Genomic DNA, 18,107 nt, shown 5'->3' with positions numbered 1-18,107 from the left:
GAAACTGGACTACAGTTGTCATAGCAGCGGAAACTGGACTACAGTTGTCATAGCAGCAGAAACTGGACTACAGATCCATTTTGGCTACAGGTCATGACAGTTGAGAACTATTTCTTACATCAGAAATTTAACAGCTTCAGATTTAGTGATTTTTCTTGTCAGGGTTTAAGTTTTAATTTTTCCCTTCACATAAAAAAACAAACTAAGAAGACATCATAACAATGAAAATGATTATTATAATGGTTTAGTAATTCAGACTAATTTATGTTTTAACATGCCAACACAATGAATGGAAGAAGTTATAAATGTAAAATTTTGATTAGAGAACTAAATGAAATAAATACATTCAAATATGTCAAACATTCCATCAGACTACTTTTCCCTTATATACTATTTGTCATATTAGCTTATTAACTTATTTACCTAAACCATTTTTTCCTGAAAATATATATAATCTAAACTTCCTATATAAAAATTAGTTTTAGGTCAACTCAGTTTTGATTGGCATAATTTATAACTAAATAAAATATAACCTAGAAAGCTAGATATCATCTCATGCTTGAATAGAAATTATAGTATACATGATAGAGCATTGTGTAAACCTACAACTTAGCTCTTAGGGCAACTACAATTCACCATGAGTCATACTGTAAGTCTTCATATAGAGTGAAACGCCCCGATTTAAACAATTTCATTTTGTGTGTGTGTATGTCTCCTGTGTGTAAGGAGGGTGCACATGTGCGTGTAGGGGGTAGGTGTGTGCGTGCAAATGCATGTGGAATATACTGGTCCACCTCCAGTGTGGCTCTTCAGGTGCCGACCATCTCGGTCTTTGTTTCCTTGTGAGGTAGGGTCTCTTGCTGGCCTAGAGCTCACCAAGTGGACCAGGCCGTGTAAACAGGGAAGCCCAGCGATGACGTCTGACTGCACCCACCTCCCCAACGCAGAGGACTCCGAGTGGCCCATCACATCAAGCTTTGTTATGCGAGCAGAGGGGGACCAGTCAACCTTGTCACATTTTCCTAATTGCATGGCATGCACTTTTACCAAATGAGCTATGTCCCCAGTTCAGAAATTTTAAAGTCAACTTTGTTTTTGAATGCTCGTTCAACATGTGCTGTGAGTTCTTCTTGGAATAAAATACAGTGTTTACTTGGTGAAGGGACATTACAGTTCTCCCAACCTCAAAGGGCTGACTGGTCTCATCTACACACCACTTAAAAATGAGACCAAGAATAAGTACATTTCCAAACCACTACTACTGCTCGACTGACAGATGCGAATCAGTGTCAAATCCCATGAGGACTAAGAGGCTCCAACAAAACCTCATTTCTGTGTCCCAGGGCACAGCCACCGCAATATCTGGACCATCGATGAAGGGGAAGTTTGGGCTATGATAGATTTTAAATTAAGATGGAATATTTTAGTATCATTTCTGAAAGGCCCGAGTTGATGTTTATTTTTTTGTTTTCTGGTTTTAGTTATCGATCAAACACTTATTCCACTTGATTTTAGACAAAAGGTGGAAGAAGTGACCCAATTAACCAGCACATGGTGTCAGGTAGAGCTTGCTGCGTTAATATGGAGCAATTATTAGATTTTTTTATCATCCCTTCAGCCTGGGATGCTATTTACCCTCAGAAGTGTCTTAGGGCGGTGGAGGATGGAAGCCTTGAGAGCCCTTCCCAGACAATTTTTTTTTTTTTAAAGCATAGGATTAACTTTTTCTTAGAGACACCTAAACCATTTTGAACTTTAAAATATTAGGAAAATTTTTCTTTCATAATGAATAATTTAATTAATTCAAGTTTTCTTTTTTTTTTTCTCTTGCAAAAATAAGCCCAAAGACGTCTGTGCCTGTGGTAATAATTCCTGCAAGAGCTGGGAAGGTCCCTAAGGAGGGGGTTTAGCCATTCACCAGGCTTCAACCACCACCAAGAAATCACAGGGGCACTTGTGTTTGAGGCAAAACCAAAAAATCCAAACCAGAAGTCAGTCAGTCAGTCAGCTAGCCTGCCTGCTGTCCATCCAGCTCCCTCCTTCCTTTCCCCTCTCTCTCCCTGCCTCCCTTCCCTTCCCTTCCTTCCACTTTAGTTTTGTTCTTGTCTTGAGACTCAATCTCATGTAGCCCAGGCTATCCTGGAACCTGCCATGTAGCTGAGGCTGCTCTTAGACTCTTGGTACCCTCTTAGCTCCACCTCCCCAGTGCTGGGCCTACAGGTTTGCATCATGCCCACCCCCACCCCCCAGCTGTCTCTTTGATTTTTTGTTTTCCTTTGAAAGCACCAGGAACACACGATCTTAAACACGTCCGATATCCCACAAAGCTAACTGTACCTGGGGACTGGGGACCGAATGAAGACGCCGCCGTATCATCAATGTGAGTCTGAATTGTAACAATATGAACCAAGAACTTGAGAAAAAGTCAAGGTGTGAATTCGGTAGGACAGTGTGAAACCCTGACCCAGGGGGCCCAGATCACACCCCACCACACACGAATTTAGATGAGACAGAATATCAAACGTAAGGTTCATTTCCTTTGCACCAACTTTTCTTGATTTTTTTAAAAAAAATATCAAGCTGCAATTACCAACTTTCCGAAGCTCAAAAGAAGATTCAAACTGATGCCCAGCCGCCAGCAAGAGAACTGCATAATTAATTCCTGACTGTAGTGTTGGCTCAGACTCAAATGCCTTTTTGAACCTATGAAAAAAAAAAGAGTACAAGTTTACTTTCTCAGTCATGAAACCCTTGGGTGTGCAGTAACTTCTGTTTGCATAACTTCAGTGCCCAAGCACAAATTATTCCATTGGCTCCCACCCCAGAATCTAGTGTGCTATTAGGATTTAATGCTTAAGTAACTGCATACCCATGACTCCCCAGCTCCCCTGAATCTGACACGTAACTCCTCCCCAACCTACTGACCCTATCTTTGTAAAACTTTCTTATTTTCAAACAACTATCAGAAACACATGAATGTGTGTGACTGATATTTTAAAAATGAAGATACATAGCACTTTCGTTTTTTTTTGTTTTTGTTTTTGTTTTGTTTTGTTTTGTTTTGTTTTTCTGTCCTGTGATACACAAAGCTTTCACTGAGCAGTATCATCCCAGCAACGCCCTGAAAGAATGGGGACCCAGTAAGTGGTAGAAACAACGGCAAAAGGCCAATTACAGGAAGAAATTTACAAAGTCCAAGGTTGGGCTGCTGCACACAAGTTTAGGCTGCAAGGGCACAAAGCCATTTCTGAATGTGGACAGGCCTAAGTTTCAAGCTTAGAGAGCTCACTGGAAAGGGCCAATGCTTGGCTATCTACTACAGTTTTTAAGGTAGTACATACTAGGGCCAAGGAGAGCTCACTGGAAAGGGCCAGTGATTGGCTACCTACTACAGTTTTTAAGGTAACACATACTAGGGGCAAACTGAGGGATTCCACACATGCTCTATTAAGCAGGCAATGATATCCATAATTATTTCATTTGTACACATGAATAAGAAAAGGGAAAATATAAACATTCTGTCCCCAACAGAATCTGCTTGAGATAAGCACATGAGAAACGAGAATCTCTATTCAAAAAGAAAATCAGAATGAAGGAAACATAGGCTAAATTCTTAATAAATGACAATTTGAAGATACATTAAAAGATTACATAAGGAAAAATTATTATAGAAGTTTTTTTTTTTAAGTCATAGCTAAAACATAAGAAAAGCAAAACTGTGGTAGAGGGCAGACTACTGTATTTATATTCTTGTCTTTCATATGTACTTGATATTTCTCATAATTTAAAGTAAGTTAAACATTAAGCAAAAATACATCTCTCTGAACGTTGAAGTCCCCATGCCTTCCTTTAAGGAGAACAAATGTTCAAATCCAGACAAGAAAACCCCAAATAATTATTCATCATCATTTGGCTCTGTTAGATAAATATTTGCAGATTATTAAAGGAAATCCCAACTATACAAAGTATTTGTATATCTTTTTAGAAATATAGGTATTTCCATTCTAAATGGAGAACCAAGGTCATCACAAGGGACATTATAACTCATAAGTCCTGGTTGATGTCTTAAAGGTCTTTGTTCACAGACACGTGGATATTTCCAATAAAAAAGTGTAGGAAATGAAACAAAGCTTTAATTTCTTAAAGTAATATAAACTATACAATATTATTCAACAAGGACCCAACGAGCACAGAGTATTCTACCCATGGTGGACTGTGACCCTCTGAAACTGTAAGCCCAAACAAGCCCTTCCTCTCCCAAGGTGTTTCTGTCAGGTACTTCTTCCACAGCAACAAGGAAAGCAACCAACACAAGAGGGAAGTGGGTACAAACTGCACTTTATATACGTCTGGAGACTGGTGCAAAATAAAGCAACAACACCATTGAACTAAAAAACTCTAGAGAAAAGACCCCAAAAGACAAACACTGTATGTTTTCTCTTCTATGTGGAAGTTAGCATTTAAGCACTTAGTAGGCATGCCTCAGTGCATAAAACCACAGAGGACAGGTATAGAGTAAGAGGCTAGCGGGCAAGGGAAATAGACTATACAGTTATGGAGAGACGGTTGGGGGGGGGTCCTGGAGCAGGCCCACTAATCAGGGAGAGGGGAGAGAAGAGAAAGGTAAGCTAAGGAATGCAGAGAGGGGCAACTAGCACTAAGGGCATATATATATATATATATATATATATATATATATATATATATATATATATATGAAAGAAAGGAAGGAAGGAAGGAAGGAAGGAAGGAAGGAAGGAAGGAAGGAAGGAAGGAAGGAAGGAAGGAAGGAAGTTAAATGGATTCACCAATTAACATAGAAGCCTTAACTACACACTTTTTGCAAAGTGAACCCTCCAGTGTCAGGGATGGGTTGCATCTAGTTGTTGCAAAGAACCAACCAACATGGAAACCCCAAAACATCTGAGGCTAATGCCAAGGCTGTTGGTTGTTCTCCACAGATGGTAAGGCCTTATTGATCTCATTAATCACAGAGATATCAAGGTGGTGCCAACCAAGAGCTTTCACCCCTACTGTTCATGGTCCTGGAAGGTACTCTGTATGCCACCAGAGGAAAAAGATAAATACTACCCCAGCTAACTACACCAGGTACAAACTCTGCCACCTGCATGATGTGCTGGTGCAACAGTAGCCCATGTGTTGGAGAATAACCAACCATCTTCTGATTGAACTTAAGAACTACTCCATGAGATAAAAAAAATCAATGCTTGAGACTGCTCAGGTAACCAAGAACTTGAGATTAGACAGGCGATGGGCCTAGGAGAAAACCAAATTCAAATACTATTGTTCTGCTAAGGGAACAGCAATAAAATGACTCCTAATGACATTCTGCTAACACCGAGACTCAGAATGGGACAATGTGCAGGGACTGAGAGGTTTTGGAACACTCAGTCCTAAATGCAATGACTTCGAGCCCTTCTGCTCAGGGCGCAGGGAGCTATGGGGAAGAGGAGGCAGAAAGAGCTGAGGGGATGCGTGACTCTAAGGAAACGGTGTCTCCCAAATACAACAAGGATGGATAATAACTCATCATGCCTGTGCAAGTTCAAAGCAGACAGGGCTCCATCATAGTGCTGAGACAGGAGAGTGGGCAGAGGCTTGTACCCCTATCCAAGAAGCCATCTCTAACTGACGTCTTCTTGCAAAGGAAGAATTAGTTCTCTCCTGTGGAGTCTCACTGGGCATATTAACTACTCTGAAGGGCTGGCCCCAGGTCCAGCAGTAGATGATCATCATAAAAATTGGTAGACTTTTAGCTTTATAATGTACTGGCTAGTTTTATGTCAACTAGAGGCAAGCTAAGGAGGCACCTCAATGGAGAAAATGCCTCCTTAAGATCTGGCTATAGGGGGCTGGCGAGATGGCTCAGCAGCTAAGAGCACCGACTGCTTTTCCAAAGGTCCTGAGTTCAAATCCCAGCAACCACATGGTGGCTCACAACCACCCATCAGAGATCTGATGCCCTCTTCTGAAGACAGCTACAGTGTACTTATGTATAATAAATAAATCTTAAAAAAAAAAATCTGGCTATAGGGCATTGGCTTAATTAGTGACCAATGGGGGAGGGACCAGCCCATTGTGGATGGTGCCATGCCTGGGCTGGAGGTCCTGGGGTCTATAAGAAAGCATGCAGAGCAAGCCATGAAGAGCAAGTCAGTAAAGCAGCATCCTTCTATGTCCTTTGCATTAGTTCCTTCCTTCCCTGCCTGAGTTTCTGCCCTTACCATGCCCTTCACTGTGATATGGAAATAAACCCTTTCCTCCTCAAGTTACTTTTGGTCATGGTGTTTCATCGTAGCAATAGTAACCCTAAGACGCTTTGGTGGGACAGTGTTTGTCTCCCTGGCCTTTTGCTTGTACAGTATAGTTTCTAATTTTGGTTCTTTATGGAGAGATGGAGAGTCTCAGTCTGTCTGTCTGTCTGTCTCTCTCTCTGTGTTTCCTGTCTTCCTTTTTTTTAAAATTATGGTTTTTCTTGTTTGTTTTCTAAAGATAGTAAAATAAAGGTGCATGGGTGAGGAGGTCAGGGGAGGTCAGGGGGGATCTGAAAGGAGTTGGAGGAGAGAGAACTGTAACTGGAATATATTGTATGAAACAAACTTTTTTCAATTAAACATGTCACTCCAAAAACCATGAAATCTGCACATCTCTAAAGTGAAATAAAATTCTAGAGACAGCAATGTTCTTCTAAGAAGAGCTGGGTTGCTGTTGATCACGAGACAGTTGTAGCTCCCTCCGGCCAATTTCAAGATTTCTCTCTTAAACTAGGTTGGGTGATACACACCTGCAGAGAGACTGGGGAGGAGGGCCACTTGTGTTCATTTTTCTTTTCTTAGTTCTTTCTCTGCTTTGTTTTAAATACTTTATTTACTTTTTTTTTTTTTTTTTTTACTTTGGAAAAAAAAATCTCCCCTCCCTTGTAAGCCCCTCCCTTACAATTTCCCTTCCAACATCACTCTTTTTTTTTTTTTTTAAGATCCACTGAGTTTAACCTTTGAGATTCACACCTGATTAAAAAGTACCCACAGATGCTAAGATAATGAAAGGATTCCAGCAGAAACTGACTTCATTGTAGAGAAGCAAGCGGCTCGGCGTGGGCCGCATTTCCGTGCTGTGCACCCGGCAGACGGTTTGGCTTGTTCCACTCTGCTCTCCCTCTGAGAACTCGGCCTAAAGGGGCAGCCACTAGTGGAATGGCCAGAAAAAAAAAATGCTCATGCTAAATCACAAATGATCTCCCAGGGTAGAAGGCACATCAATCAAGACAAGTACCACGCTTAGGGACCAGAGGTAGACATGTGTCATCTTCCTATGGAGAATGTCCCTTGGGGACCACTACTTATAACCCTGACAACTGTCGCAAACCAGGGGCAATTCCTAACAATACTGAAACCGAAGCACAGAAAAAGTCAGTCGTGCTGTGTGGAACGGGCAAGAAGGAACCTGACTTTGTTCTGTGGGTTCCAAAGAGTGAGCATATACTTTCTCTCTCTCTCTCTCTCTCTCTCTCTCTCTCTCTCTCTCTCCTTGGTTTGTACTTTAAAAATTATTTTAGTTGCTTTTTGGTGTGTGTGTGTGCCACACGTATCTGTACATGCACTTGCATGTACCTGTGTGCATGTGGGGTGCACACGTGGAGTCCAGTCAATATCAGGTGTCTCTAACTAACTTCATGGTGCATCTCACTGAATGAACTCCCAGCTCCCAGGCTTACCTCCCATCTGCCCGTGTGTCCTGAGAATCTGAACTCAGGCCCTCTTGCTTATGTGGCAGACGCTCTATATTCAGGGCCGTCTCCCTGGCCTCTTTTGTTTCACATAATAAAAGACAGGGTTAGTTGGACAGGAAAACATAAAAGGAGGAATAAGTGCAGAGAATAAAGTTTGTATCTTCTACTGATATTAATATGTTCTCGGAAAATGGAGTTTTTCACCAGATATATTTAATCAGCTTTATTAGGCTAAAGACTAATATTTAAGAAAAAGTTGATACAACAATAGTACTAAAATATGTCCATAAAATACACCAAAGAAGTTGTTTTACATCGTTAAAGTCTTTACAGTCTAACTTGCAGAAGGATAAATGGAAACATAACTTTATGTAAAGAAATCTACAGCGGTTAGTGTTGCAAAAAAATTTTTTTTCCTTTTCTTTTTGGTTTTTCGAGACAGGGTTTCTCTGTATAGCCCTGGCTGTCCTGGAACTCACTTTGTAGACCAGGCTGGCCTCGAACTCAGAAATCTGCCTGCCTCTGCCTCCTGAGTGCTGGGATTAAAGGCGTGTGCCACCACGCCCGGCATGCAAACTTACTAAGAAAGAACTAAAACAACAAGCCAAGAGGGATGTTAATGTAGAGGAAACTTCTTCCATAGATTCAGCCGTCAGCTTGTCACAAACTTACTTACCTAGAAAGAGGAGACCTCAACTAAGAATAGCCTAGACCTGACTGGCGTGTGGGTGTGTCCATGAGGCTTTTGGGTAGTGGCTAATTCATGTAGGAGGACCCAACCCATTGTGGGGGGACACTATCCCCAGGCAGGTAGTCCTAGGCTGTTCAAGGAACTCAGCTGAAGGAGTCAGGGTAACAAGCCAGCAAGCAGCGTTTCTCTGGTAGTTTCTGCTTCATTCAGTTCCTGCCTCGGGTTTCCCCTAGACTTCTTAACCTGGCTTCCTTGATAACAGACCCATTGCTTCTTTAAGGTGTTCTTGGTTACACTGTATCACCGAAATAGAAAACAAAAATCAAGACAACTTCATTTGGAAGAATAACCTTAGCAAAAGAACTGAACATTCACGTATTAAGAAAATCCCAATAATATTTGAATAATAGCATGACGTTGCTTACATTCCTTCATTTTTGTCTCAGCACTAAGTGTCGGTTGAAAGGGAGCTAATAGGGTGTACTACATTCAAATCATTATTACACTTGAGAAATGATATTTTGTACCTAAATGCAGTTATATCAGGATTACATTTCAAACGAATCACCTCTCACTCAAACTTCCAAAGTCACAGATGTTCAAGAACTTCCTTTAATTAGCACCATTTTCTGACTGACAGTGATGGAGCAAGGTCTTGGTGGTAAAGTGGGTGGTGTTTTCATAATAACGGCGGTGTGCACACTCTCATCCTGGCTGAAAAGTCTGCTCTCCAGCCGGGAGGAACTGCACTCAAGTTCCACTTAGCTGCCACTCCCCTCTGTTTGTGTCCTAACAGCTGTGATTCTCCCAGTGAGACATGGGTGATTAAATTTCAGGTCCCTTAGTGCCTCTACAGACTCCTGAAATTATCACTCATGAAATGTTCAAAGGCAAAGCAGAGCAGCGTGTGTAAGAAATGAGTGTGCAGGGCTGGTGAGATGGCTCAGTGGGTAAGAGCACCCAACTGCTCTCCCGAAGGTCCGGAGTTCAAATCCCAGCAACCACATGGTGGCTCATAACCATCCGTAACAAGATCTGACACCCTCTTCTGGAGTGTCTGAAGACAGATACAGTGTACTTACATATAATAAATAAATAAATAAATAAATAAATAAATAAATAAATAAATAAATAGAAAAGAAAGAAATGAGTGTGCAGTTACTTGCTGGGGACCAGGGACAGCCGCCTCTCTAATTCAAATCACTTATATGCTTCGCTAACAACAACAACAATAATAAATCAAAGCAAGAATTGCAAAAGTTCCCAAACACTATTTATCCCATCCATTTCTACAAAATCTTTTTTTTCCTGAAAAGAGAAAAACCACACTGTTTTCTCATCTGCTTTTAAATTTGATATATCATGATACATCACCAGAAACATTTTTTTTCAGAACCACAAATGTCTCTTAAGTGTACATCTAAAAAAAAAAAAAAAACCTGAAATTGAGATCTCCAAAGAGATCTCTGTAGGCTGATATGCATAGCAATTCTTTTGATAAGGTGCGAAAGACAGAAGAGCCAATATGTTTGTGGGTGGGCGCAGGGATGAACAAAATGTGGTATATATACACACATGAAGAACCAATAGTCAGCCATTAAAGGAAAGTGATGCTGACTCAGGCTACCAGATCCATAAACTCTGGAAGGGTAGTAAGTCCGTTAAAATAACCACAAAGCATATATGAGGTACCTCCAGTAGATTCACAGAAACAAGGAGTAGAAGTGTAACTCCCAGAGGCTAAGATAAGGGGGGAAGGCAAATTATTTAATGGGTACAGAACTTCAGGGCTATAGGATGGAGAGAGGCCTGTGCATGGGAGGTAATGACAGACAGACATACACATCAGTGTCCTCGATGCTGCTGAACTGTACTCTCAAAACCAGTTACCAGGGTAAACTTCTTTTAAAGGGTATTTTGCACCATGACTGTCAAAACAAACAACACAAAGAAACCCCGCCCCACAACTTCGAATGACAGACACTGCATCTTGTGAAGATGCCGTCCTTTATTTGTAAAAATGAACCGTTAGGTTCCTTATTTCTTGCGATCACAAGTCCAGTGCAGTAAATGTCACTGTAAATAGCCCTTTGATTTGTATCTGCTATTTCCTTAGGATAGGCTCCCAATGGCCCGACTGCATCAAAGAACATGAATTATTCCAGAGCTCTAGGTTTGTATTCCCAAGATCATTGTGGAAAGACTGTCTCATGTGCCCAGATTGAAATGTTCTCATTTCTTTCCCTCTTTGCCAAGAGATAATAACAACAAAATGTTGATATCAGAGAGGCTGCTGTGATTAATCGGTTAGCACAGCAATTGCATTGTAGTTATGGCAAATACCTGCTGCTGCTCAGCCAGTTAATATCCTACTCAAGAAACAGCAAAGTGCTCCTACCAGGTACTGGGGCTTCTGGGCTGAGAAATTCTCCTCCGACCTGCATGCCAAGCTACCACGTCCAAGTTCCACTTGAGCATGCCAATTTCACTAGAAAGAATATAGCTGATAACAAAATAAAAACAACAACAACAACAACAACAAAAAACTACCCCAAGCAAAGGATGAACAGCAGATGCATACATCCCAACAGAGATACATAAGAAACATGAAACGATGGCAACACCAGTTCTCCAAAAGTTACTAGAGGCTCTAGCAGCCCTAGTGAGACTGAATTAATGAAGTCCCAGAGAGCTCGGATACGCAAGGACAGACGAGACAGTGCTCCAAGTCAGTTGTGACACATGAGAGTTAAGTGTAATGATTTTATACTTCTCTCTTTATAGATAAGGTCTTTCAAAAGGCACGGTGACAAAGCCACTAATCAGGATTTCTGTGGCCTGCGAGGCACAGTAGTCCACCCTTATTCCCTTAGGTGGTTGCTGATTGTGAGAGTGTCCCCTCAACGAAGTCCAGAGCCCCCGTTTGTTACTCGGGATTGCCAAAGCTCCTGGGTCACAGCGTTGTGTCATCTCAGAGGTGACTGTCCTTCCTGCTTCACTCTCCTTCCCTCACCCCCACCCTCCCCTACCCCACGCCAAAGGTCCTCTAGCCAGCATGGCACCGTGCCTGTCTTCTCTGACTTATTAGCATCTGTGATTTTTAAAAAGGCGTATTGTGTTCATTGAGCCACAGTCTGATCACATAAAAATGAAAGAAATTCATTCAGTCCATGAAATAATGTGGTCAGCAAACATGGAGACCTGAGTTTGCCTTCCAGAACCTACGTAAGAGAAGCCCTTGGCAGCCAGCACTTGCAATCCCAGCACTGCAGAGATAGTCAGGCAGATCCCTGAAGTTCACTGGCCAGCCAGCCTAGAGTACTGGATGAGGTCCAGGCCAATGGGAAGGTGGGAGGGAGAGAGGGATGGAGAGAGGGGGAGAGGGAGGGATGGAAGGAGGGAGGGAGAGAGAAAGTAATGGCACCTGAAGAATGACACCAAAGGTTGTCCTGACTTTGACGTGCATATACATGAATCAGGGTACTCATGTGTACATGCTCTCAGGTGCGCGTGCGTGCGTGTGTGCGTGCGTGCACACACACACACACACACACACACACACAAAATTCTGCAATCTCAACCTGGACTACAAAGATTTCAGTATCGACATACAACTGGGTTTCCATATTCGTGGGTTCCCCATCACAATATTCAACACAGGATAGGTTGAAAATTTTTAAGAAAATATTATGTGTATACTGAATTAGTACAGATATTGTCTTGTCATTATTCTCTACACAATACCGTATAACGGTTCTGAACACAGAATTTACACGTATGAGGCACTATAGGAAGTGTAGACAAGTTGGGTGTATGCAAGCACTGTTGCATGGGTTAGATCCAAGTACCATGCCATTTCATCTGAAGATTTGAATTCCCATGGGTTTTAGTCCTTGGGTGTCTTATAACTAACTCCCCATGGATACCCAGGGATGAAGGTAGTGACAATATTCCAGCCAACCTCAAGAGCGTCAATGAACAAAATAATTAAACCAGAGACCATGAACAGCACGTTTAACAACTGTTCTTTTCTTTTCTGATGCTTTAGTCAGCATTGGAATGAACCCACATATTCTTCCTTCCAACCTTATTCTCTGTGTCTCATCAGATTCAAACCCCAAAGACTATTTTAACGATATATCATAATACGGAAAGCTAAAGGGAAACAATAATACCCCAAGTGTCCACAGGGCAGTAAGAGGATGCCCTGCATAGACCTTGCACCAGTGGTATGCACAGAGGAGCGGGGCTTCACCATCCACTCTGGGGCAGGAGCACTGGACTTATTAATTATTTAAAAGGGGACTTACAAGAAGGGCTCCATGAGCCACGACATCACAGCCGATTTGTTTTATAAAAACTTGGCCCTGCCAAGGTGTCCCCCTGAGCAGTCAAGCCATGCAACAGGCCTAATATAAAAGAAAGTTTATTTGGGATCTGGAGAGGGGATAGAGGCAGAGGAAGGAGGGGGACAGAGAAGGGCAGCGAAAGAGAAGGGAGAAAGCATGGGAAAGACTGGCTGGTGACACGTGGGGAAGAGAGAGGCAGGGAGAGTAGATGGAGAGAGGAAAGGTGAAAAGAGAGAATACAGAGTGAAGGAGGGAGGGATGGAGGAAGGAAGAAGAGGTGGGGGAAGAGAGAGAAAGAAAATGAGAGGAGGGAGAGTTCTTATATGTGAGCCAGGCTCTTACCTGGTACCTGGCTGTAGATAACAGTTGGGTGGAGCCTAGAGATAATGCTAACACCTGCCTGGGCGGCTCTTCTGTTGAACTGAAGCTCCTGTCTCTAAACTTTCAATGGTGCATGGATCACACAAACAAACACAAAAAGATCCAGGCTGGGACTCAGGGTCCAGGAGCTGACTGCTTGCTGTGACACTGCATTTTTTGTTTGTTTGTTTGTTTTATCCCAGCACCTGAAGTTGACAAGGGAAGGCTCCAATGACTAGGACTCAAAAGAGAAGGTCGGGTGAGACATGGGGCTGAGCTGGAGGCCCCAGGGCAGGTGTGAATGCTCATAGGATGAGATGCTTGGGAAAGGCAGGGGTGCCCTTTCACACCAGCACCCCAGTGGGCAGCTTTATCCTCAGCTCTAACAGAACTGCTAAGCAATGGTCAATGCTACTGAGAAAAGGGCATGCCCTATAGGGTGTACTGAAACAGTAAGAAAATGCAACAGCCAGCCGGGTGTGGTGGCATACGCTTTTAGTCTCAGCACTTGGGAGGCAGAGGCAGGTGGATTTCTGAGTTCGAGGCCAGCTTGGTCTACAAAGTGAGTTCCAGGATAGCCAGGGCTACACAAAGAACCCTGTCTCAAAAAACCAAAAAAAGAAAAAAAAGAAAGAAAGAAAGAAAGAAAACGTAACAGCCAAATTAGCTAGTTAGTTAAAGTGAATTTAACCGCTTAATTAAAACTAATTTATATCAATTAATTAAATTAATAGATTAGTTAAAATCAAACATTAATTAATTAAAATTACGAGCATTAAAAACAATGCATTTAAAAATGGGACCAGGCTTAGTGTCTAGCTGGATAATTAGATATAACAACTCTATAGCTATGTTGAAGCGACATTTCTCCGTTGCTAAGTAACTTAGGAAGTGATAGGAGATCCATGAAGTCCGCTGACTTTCCTATCACTAGAAAACTCAGGGCTAGCTCGGAATGAAATCGTAAAAACACGGGCCCTCAAGTCCTTGACCTCAAAGCTTTTCTGAAGGCAGTTAATCTTGAGCTACACAGGAAACATGAAGAAGGAACCAGTAAATGAAACCAAGCCAGAAAAAAAGACATTAGAATCTCTGCTTTCCTTAAATGGACCTAACACAGCCTCGATCTGTCTTGCCCTACTCCAAACTCCTGTTCTCAAAAGAGGAAACACTTCTATTCTGCTCATGTGCCCAATGCACGTGACCTTCCCCGAGCACATTTTCCGCTTGAATTCACAGACCTTGAAAGTCAGGTATTTGGGGCATGACTGGCACAGTATCCCCACCACATCCAAGTGGGTACCAATCTCCCCAAACAACCGAGTCTAATCCCCTACCATGAAGGACAGTCTACTGTGTAAACCTCATAATAATAAGCATGCCGCGTAATTACATTACTCTTTTTCTAACGGGAGAGAGGGTAAGAAATTTACTGGGCTAACAGACACAACAAAACTCTTTCACTGTAGGAATAATTTGAGATACAAACTCAAATTTCAATCCACAGCTTCCTGTGACTGATACAGAAGTCGCTGCCCCTTACTCTTGTCTGGGCTCTCGGCCACTGCTGTGTTTCTGGTCTTCCTCTAAGCTACTAGGATGACACGAACTATAAATATGATTATTTCAGCCTCAAATACTCACGACATGTTATTAGCTATCAGGAACTCCTGAAGAGTTAATAAGCAGACAGACAGAGACATACCAACCTAGTCGTACACAGAAAACTATACTTTAATTGGTCAATATCTTAGAAATATTAAGACATGCAAAAGAACAATATAAGCAGTGCTCTGATACAGCCAATATCCTAGCTGTGAAATGAAGCATAATTAATATAATTAAATTGCACGTAAATCACTCAACTCTTTCCTCTCTACTGGTGCCATTATACTATATTTGGAGATTATGACATCCATCCATGCATCTATACTGACACTAGACACACGTGACACTTAAAAATCCTATTAAATAAGAAATTTCCACTTGTTTATTTTGTTCAACACACACACACACACACACACACACACGCACGCACACGCACACTCGTATTAGTACTAGAACCACTGAGCTACACTCCTCCTCCAAGTCTCTGGACAACTTTTAAAAGGACTTTCGATATCACAATGGTCTCTAAGTGTATGCATCTGCTGTGTCTAGAGTCGACACAGTTGCTAACTTTTCCTGAGTAATGCTAACATCTCCAGGTAGTCACAAAAGTGAATACCCACCCAGCAAGGCATTGGGACTCCCATCTCTTTAACATCCTTGACAAACATTCATATTGTCAGATAATAAAATTTGGATAATCTGAATAGGATAAATCTGTATGTTAGCATTTTGGCTATAAAAGGACTTTATTTTATATAGCTAAAATACTTTTGGGGCATTTGTACTTCCTCTTTTACAATAATCTTAGGCTCATCCCAAATTTTTTCTTAAATATTTTTACATCAGGCCATATATATTAAATAAAATCCTGTGCAGGCTACATTGTTGGTACCTTTTATATTTACTCCTATACTTATCCTTTCCAGGGCTCTATTATATTCGTTCCTATATTTCCAAATTTCCCTTTATCCTAAAGAATTGCCTGTAACATTCTTCTAGCGGAGACCTGCTGGCAACAAAAGACATGATCTTTATCTGCCTAGAGCAGCCATAGGTTTGAGAAAACCACTCCTGGGCTTGTAGCCTCTGCCAATCTTTCCCTCTGTTCAGTAACTCACTGTGTTGGCTCACCGTCTTCTGGCTTCCCTTCATGAGAACTGTGTCCTCTCCCTTATAGGACGCAGCTTCTTTTAGACAACTCTTAGGACATTTTCTGGCATTTCTGAGTTTTAGCACTTGCACAATGATGTGTTAATGCAAGCTTTTCTTTGTTTAGTCGGTGGGTGGCTTGCTCGGCTCTCTAAACTTGTGGGGGTAAGGATGCATTTCATCAAGCTGGGGTGGCCATCAGCCATTAATGTTCCAAATCTTTTTCCTTCTTGAACTTCAAATTAAATGTTGTGTCAGATGCAGCAGTGCTCGCCACAGATCGCTGAGACGATTGATTTCTTTCTCAATGTTTCTCTTCCCTCTGTCCCACTCTGTTTTTGAATGACCTCTTCTGAAGGTTACTGACCTCTGCCTGTATTATATCTGACCTATGTATGATCAGCACCAGCCTATGGTATTTAACTTCTAACATGGTAAATTTTTTTAGTTCTAGAATCTTTGTTCTTTCTTTTTCAAATCATTCCATCCCATAATCCCTCACACTACTATTCATCATATTCATCTTTTCAGGTGTATTCTTTAACATTTTATTACTCTTTTTATATCCTGTCCTTTGACAATTCCAAAGCCTGTCTTGCCCATTGGTTCCTTCCTTCCCTCCCTCCCTCCCTTCATCCCGTCTTCCCTCTCTCCCGTCCTTCATCTGAGATAGGGTTTCACAGAGCCTAGGGAGGTCCCGAACTCACTGTGTAGCCGAGACTTCCACTGAATTCCCGATCCTGCTATCTCTACCTCCTAAGTGTTGGGATTGCAAGCACGCATACATAGATCACCATGACCAACCCTGAGAACCTGTTTCTATGCCTGGCCTTTTTCTTAATCATGGGACCATACTTTTTCACACCTTCAGCAACTTCTCATGGGGTAAGAGACATAGAGAATATGTTGCAGAGTCTGGATTCTCTTTTTTTCTGAAGAGTTTGGTCACTATTCTATTGTTTTAAAGAGACATCATGACCAAGGCAACCCTTATAAAAGAAAGTATTTAACTGGGGCCTTCCTTACAGGTTAGCACATGATCATCATGGTGAGAAGTAGACAGGTATTGTGGTGGAGCACTGGCTGAGACCTTTATATACTGATCCCTAAACACCAGGTAGGGGTGGGGTAGGGTGGGGTGGGAGAGCAGTCAGACTGGGCCTAGCCCAGTGATAGGCTTCCTCCAACAAGGCCACATCTCCCAGTCCTTCTGATTGTTCTCAAATAGTTCCACCCCCTGGTGACTTAGCTTTGTAAATATCTGAGTCTATGAAGGCCATTCTCCTTCAAGCCGCCACATTCCATTACCTCACCCCAGAGGCTCTGACCCACATCCTAATGCAAAATCCCTTTCTTTCAAAGTCCAAACTTTCCAGAGTCTTTCACAGTCTCAACGCTGTTCCAAAGTCCAAAGACTCAAGGCAGTCTCTTAACTGTAACCCACTGTACAATCAAAATGAAAAGGCAGGTCACACACTTCCAACATGTAATGGCACAGAATATACATTACCATTACAAAAGGAAATAGAGGGACCATAGTAAAGAAATACTGGACCCAAGCAAGAATGAAATCCAGCAGGGCAAACTCCACATTCTGTTGTCAGACTCCTCCAATCTCCTTCCAGCTTTGTTAACTGTAGCACATTTCTCCCTTTTGGAATGGTTCACACTCTATCAGCAGCTCCCCTTGGCAAGCATCCCATGGCTCTGGCATCTCCAACACAATCCAGGCTTTCCCAGCTCCACATACTGACTTCTCCAGGCGCCCATGCAGGACTCCCCTGGATCCTGCCTCAGTGCCTTTCCTCAACAGGCATTTTACTCCTGTGTCCTTATGAACCCTAAAGCCAGAGTAGCATGGCCAAAGCTGCCAAGTTCTGATTGCTAGGGCTGGAACCTGCCCCCTTCTTGAATGACACTGGCATATGCCTTCAAGTGTTTAGGCAGAGGGGATGACTCAGAGATTTTCCTTTTACAGATGGCAGCGTTGGGTGGGTGTGGCCTTGCCCAGGGGTTACCATGCCCTTATTCCATTACCATTAGACTTTTCTTTAATCTGCTTATCAAGCACAAGCCTTGGCCCTAGCTTTGCATCCCCGGGTGCTCCTTTTCTCCCCGTTCTGAACCTTGAGTATTTCTCTTTGCTTCACTTGTTGCTTCTCAATGTAGAGTTGCACAAGAGTGGTCATAACCATGT

At 42.2% G+C, this 18,107-nt stretch overlaps 1 protein-coding gene across 1 annotated transcript in view; it reads right to left on the bottom strand.

Annotated features, from left to right (window-relative positions):
• The window catches only part of Map3k5 (mitogen-activated protein kinase kinase kinase 5), a 197,370-nt gene that overhangs the window by 92,594 nt on the left and 86,669 nt on the right, over positions 1-18,107 (bottom strand). Inside the window, exon 8 of the mRNA XM_021220921.2 lies at positions 2,591-2,703. Coding sequence (XP_021076580.1) covers positions 2,591-2,703 — 113 coding nt within the window. The remainder of the gene's footprint in view (positions 1-2,590; positions 2,704-18,107) is intronic.

The sequence above is a fragment of the Mus pahari genome, chromosome 21 (assembly GCF_900095145.1).
Source record: "Mus pahari chromosome 21, PAHARI_EIJ_v1.1, whole genome shotgun sequence".
NCBI lineage: Eukaryota > Metazoa > Chordata > Mammalia > Rodentia > Muridae > Mus > Mus pahari.
This window is presented reverse-complemented; position numbering and strand designations above follow the sequence as displayed.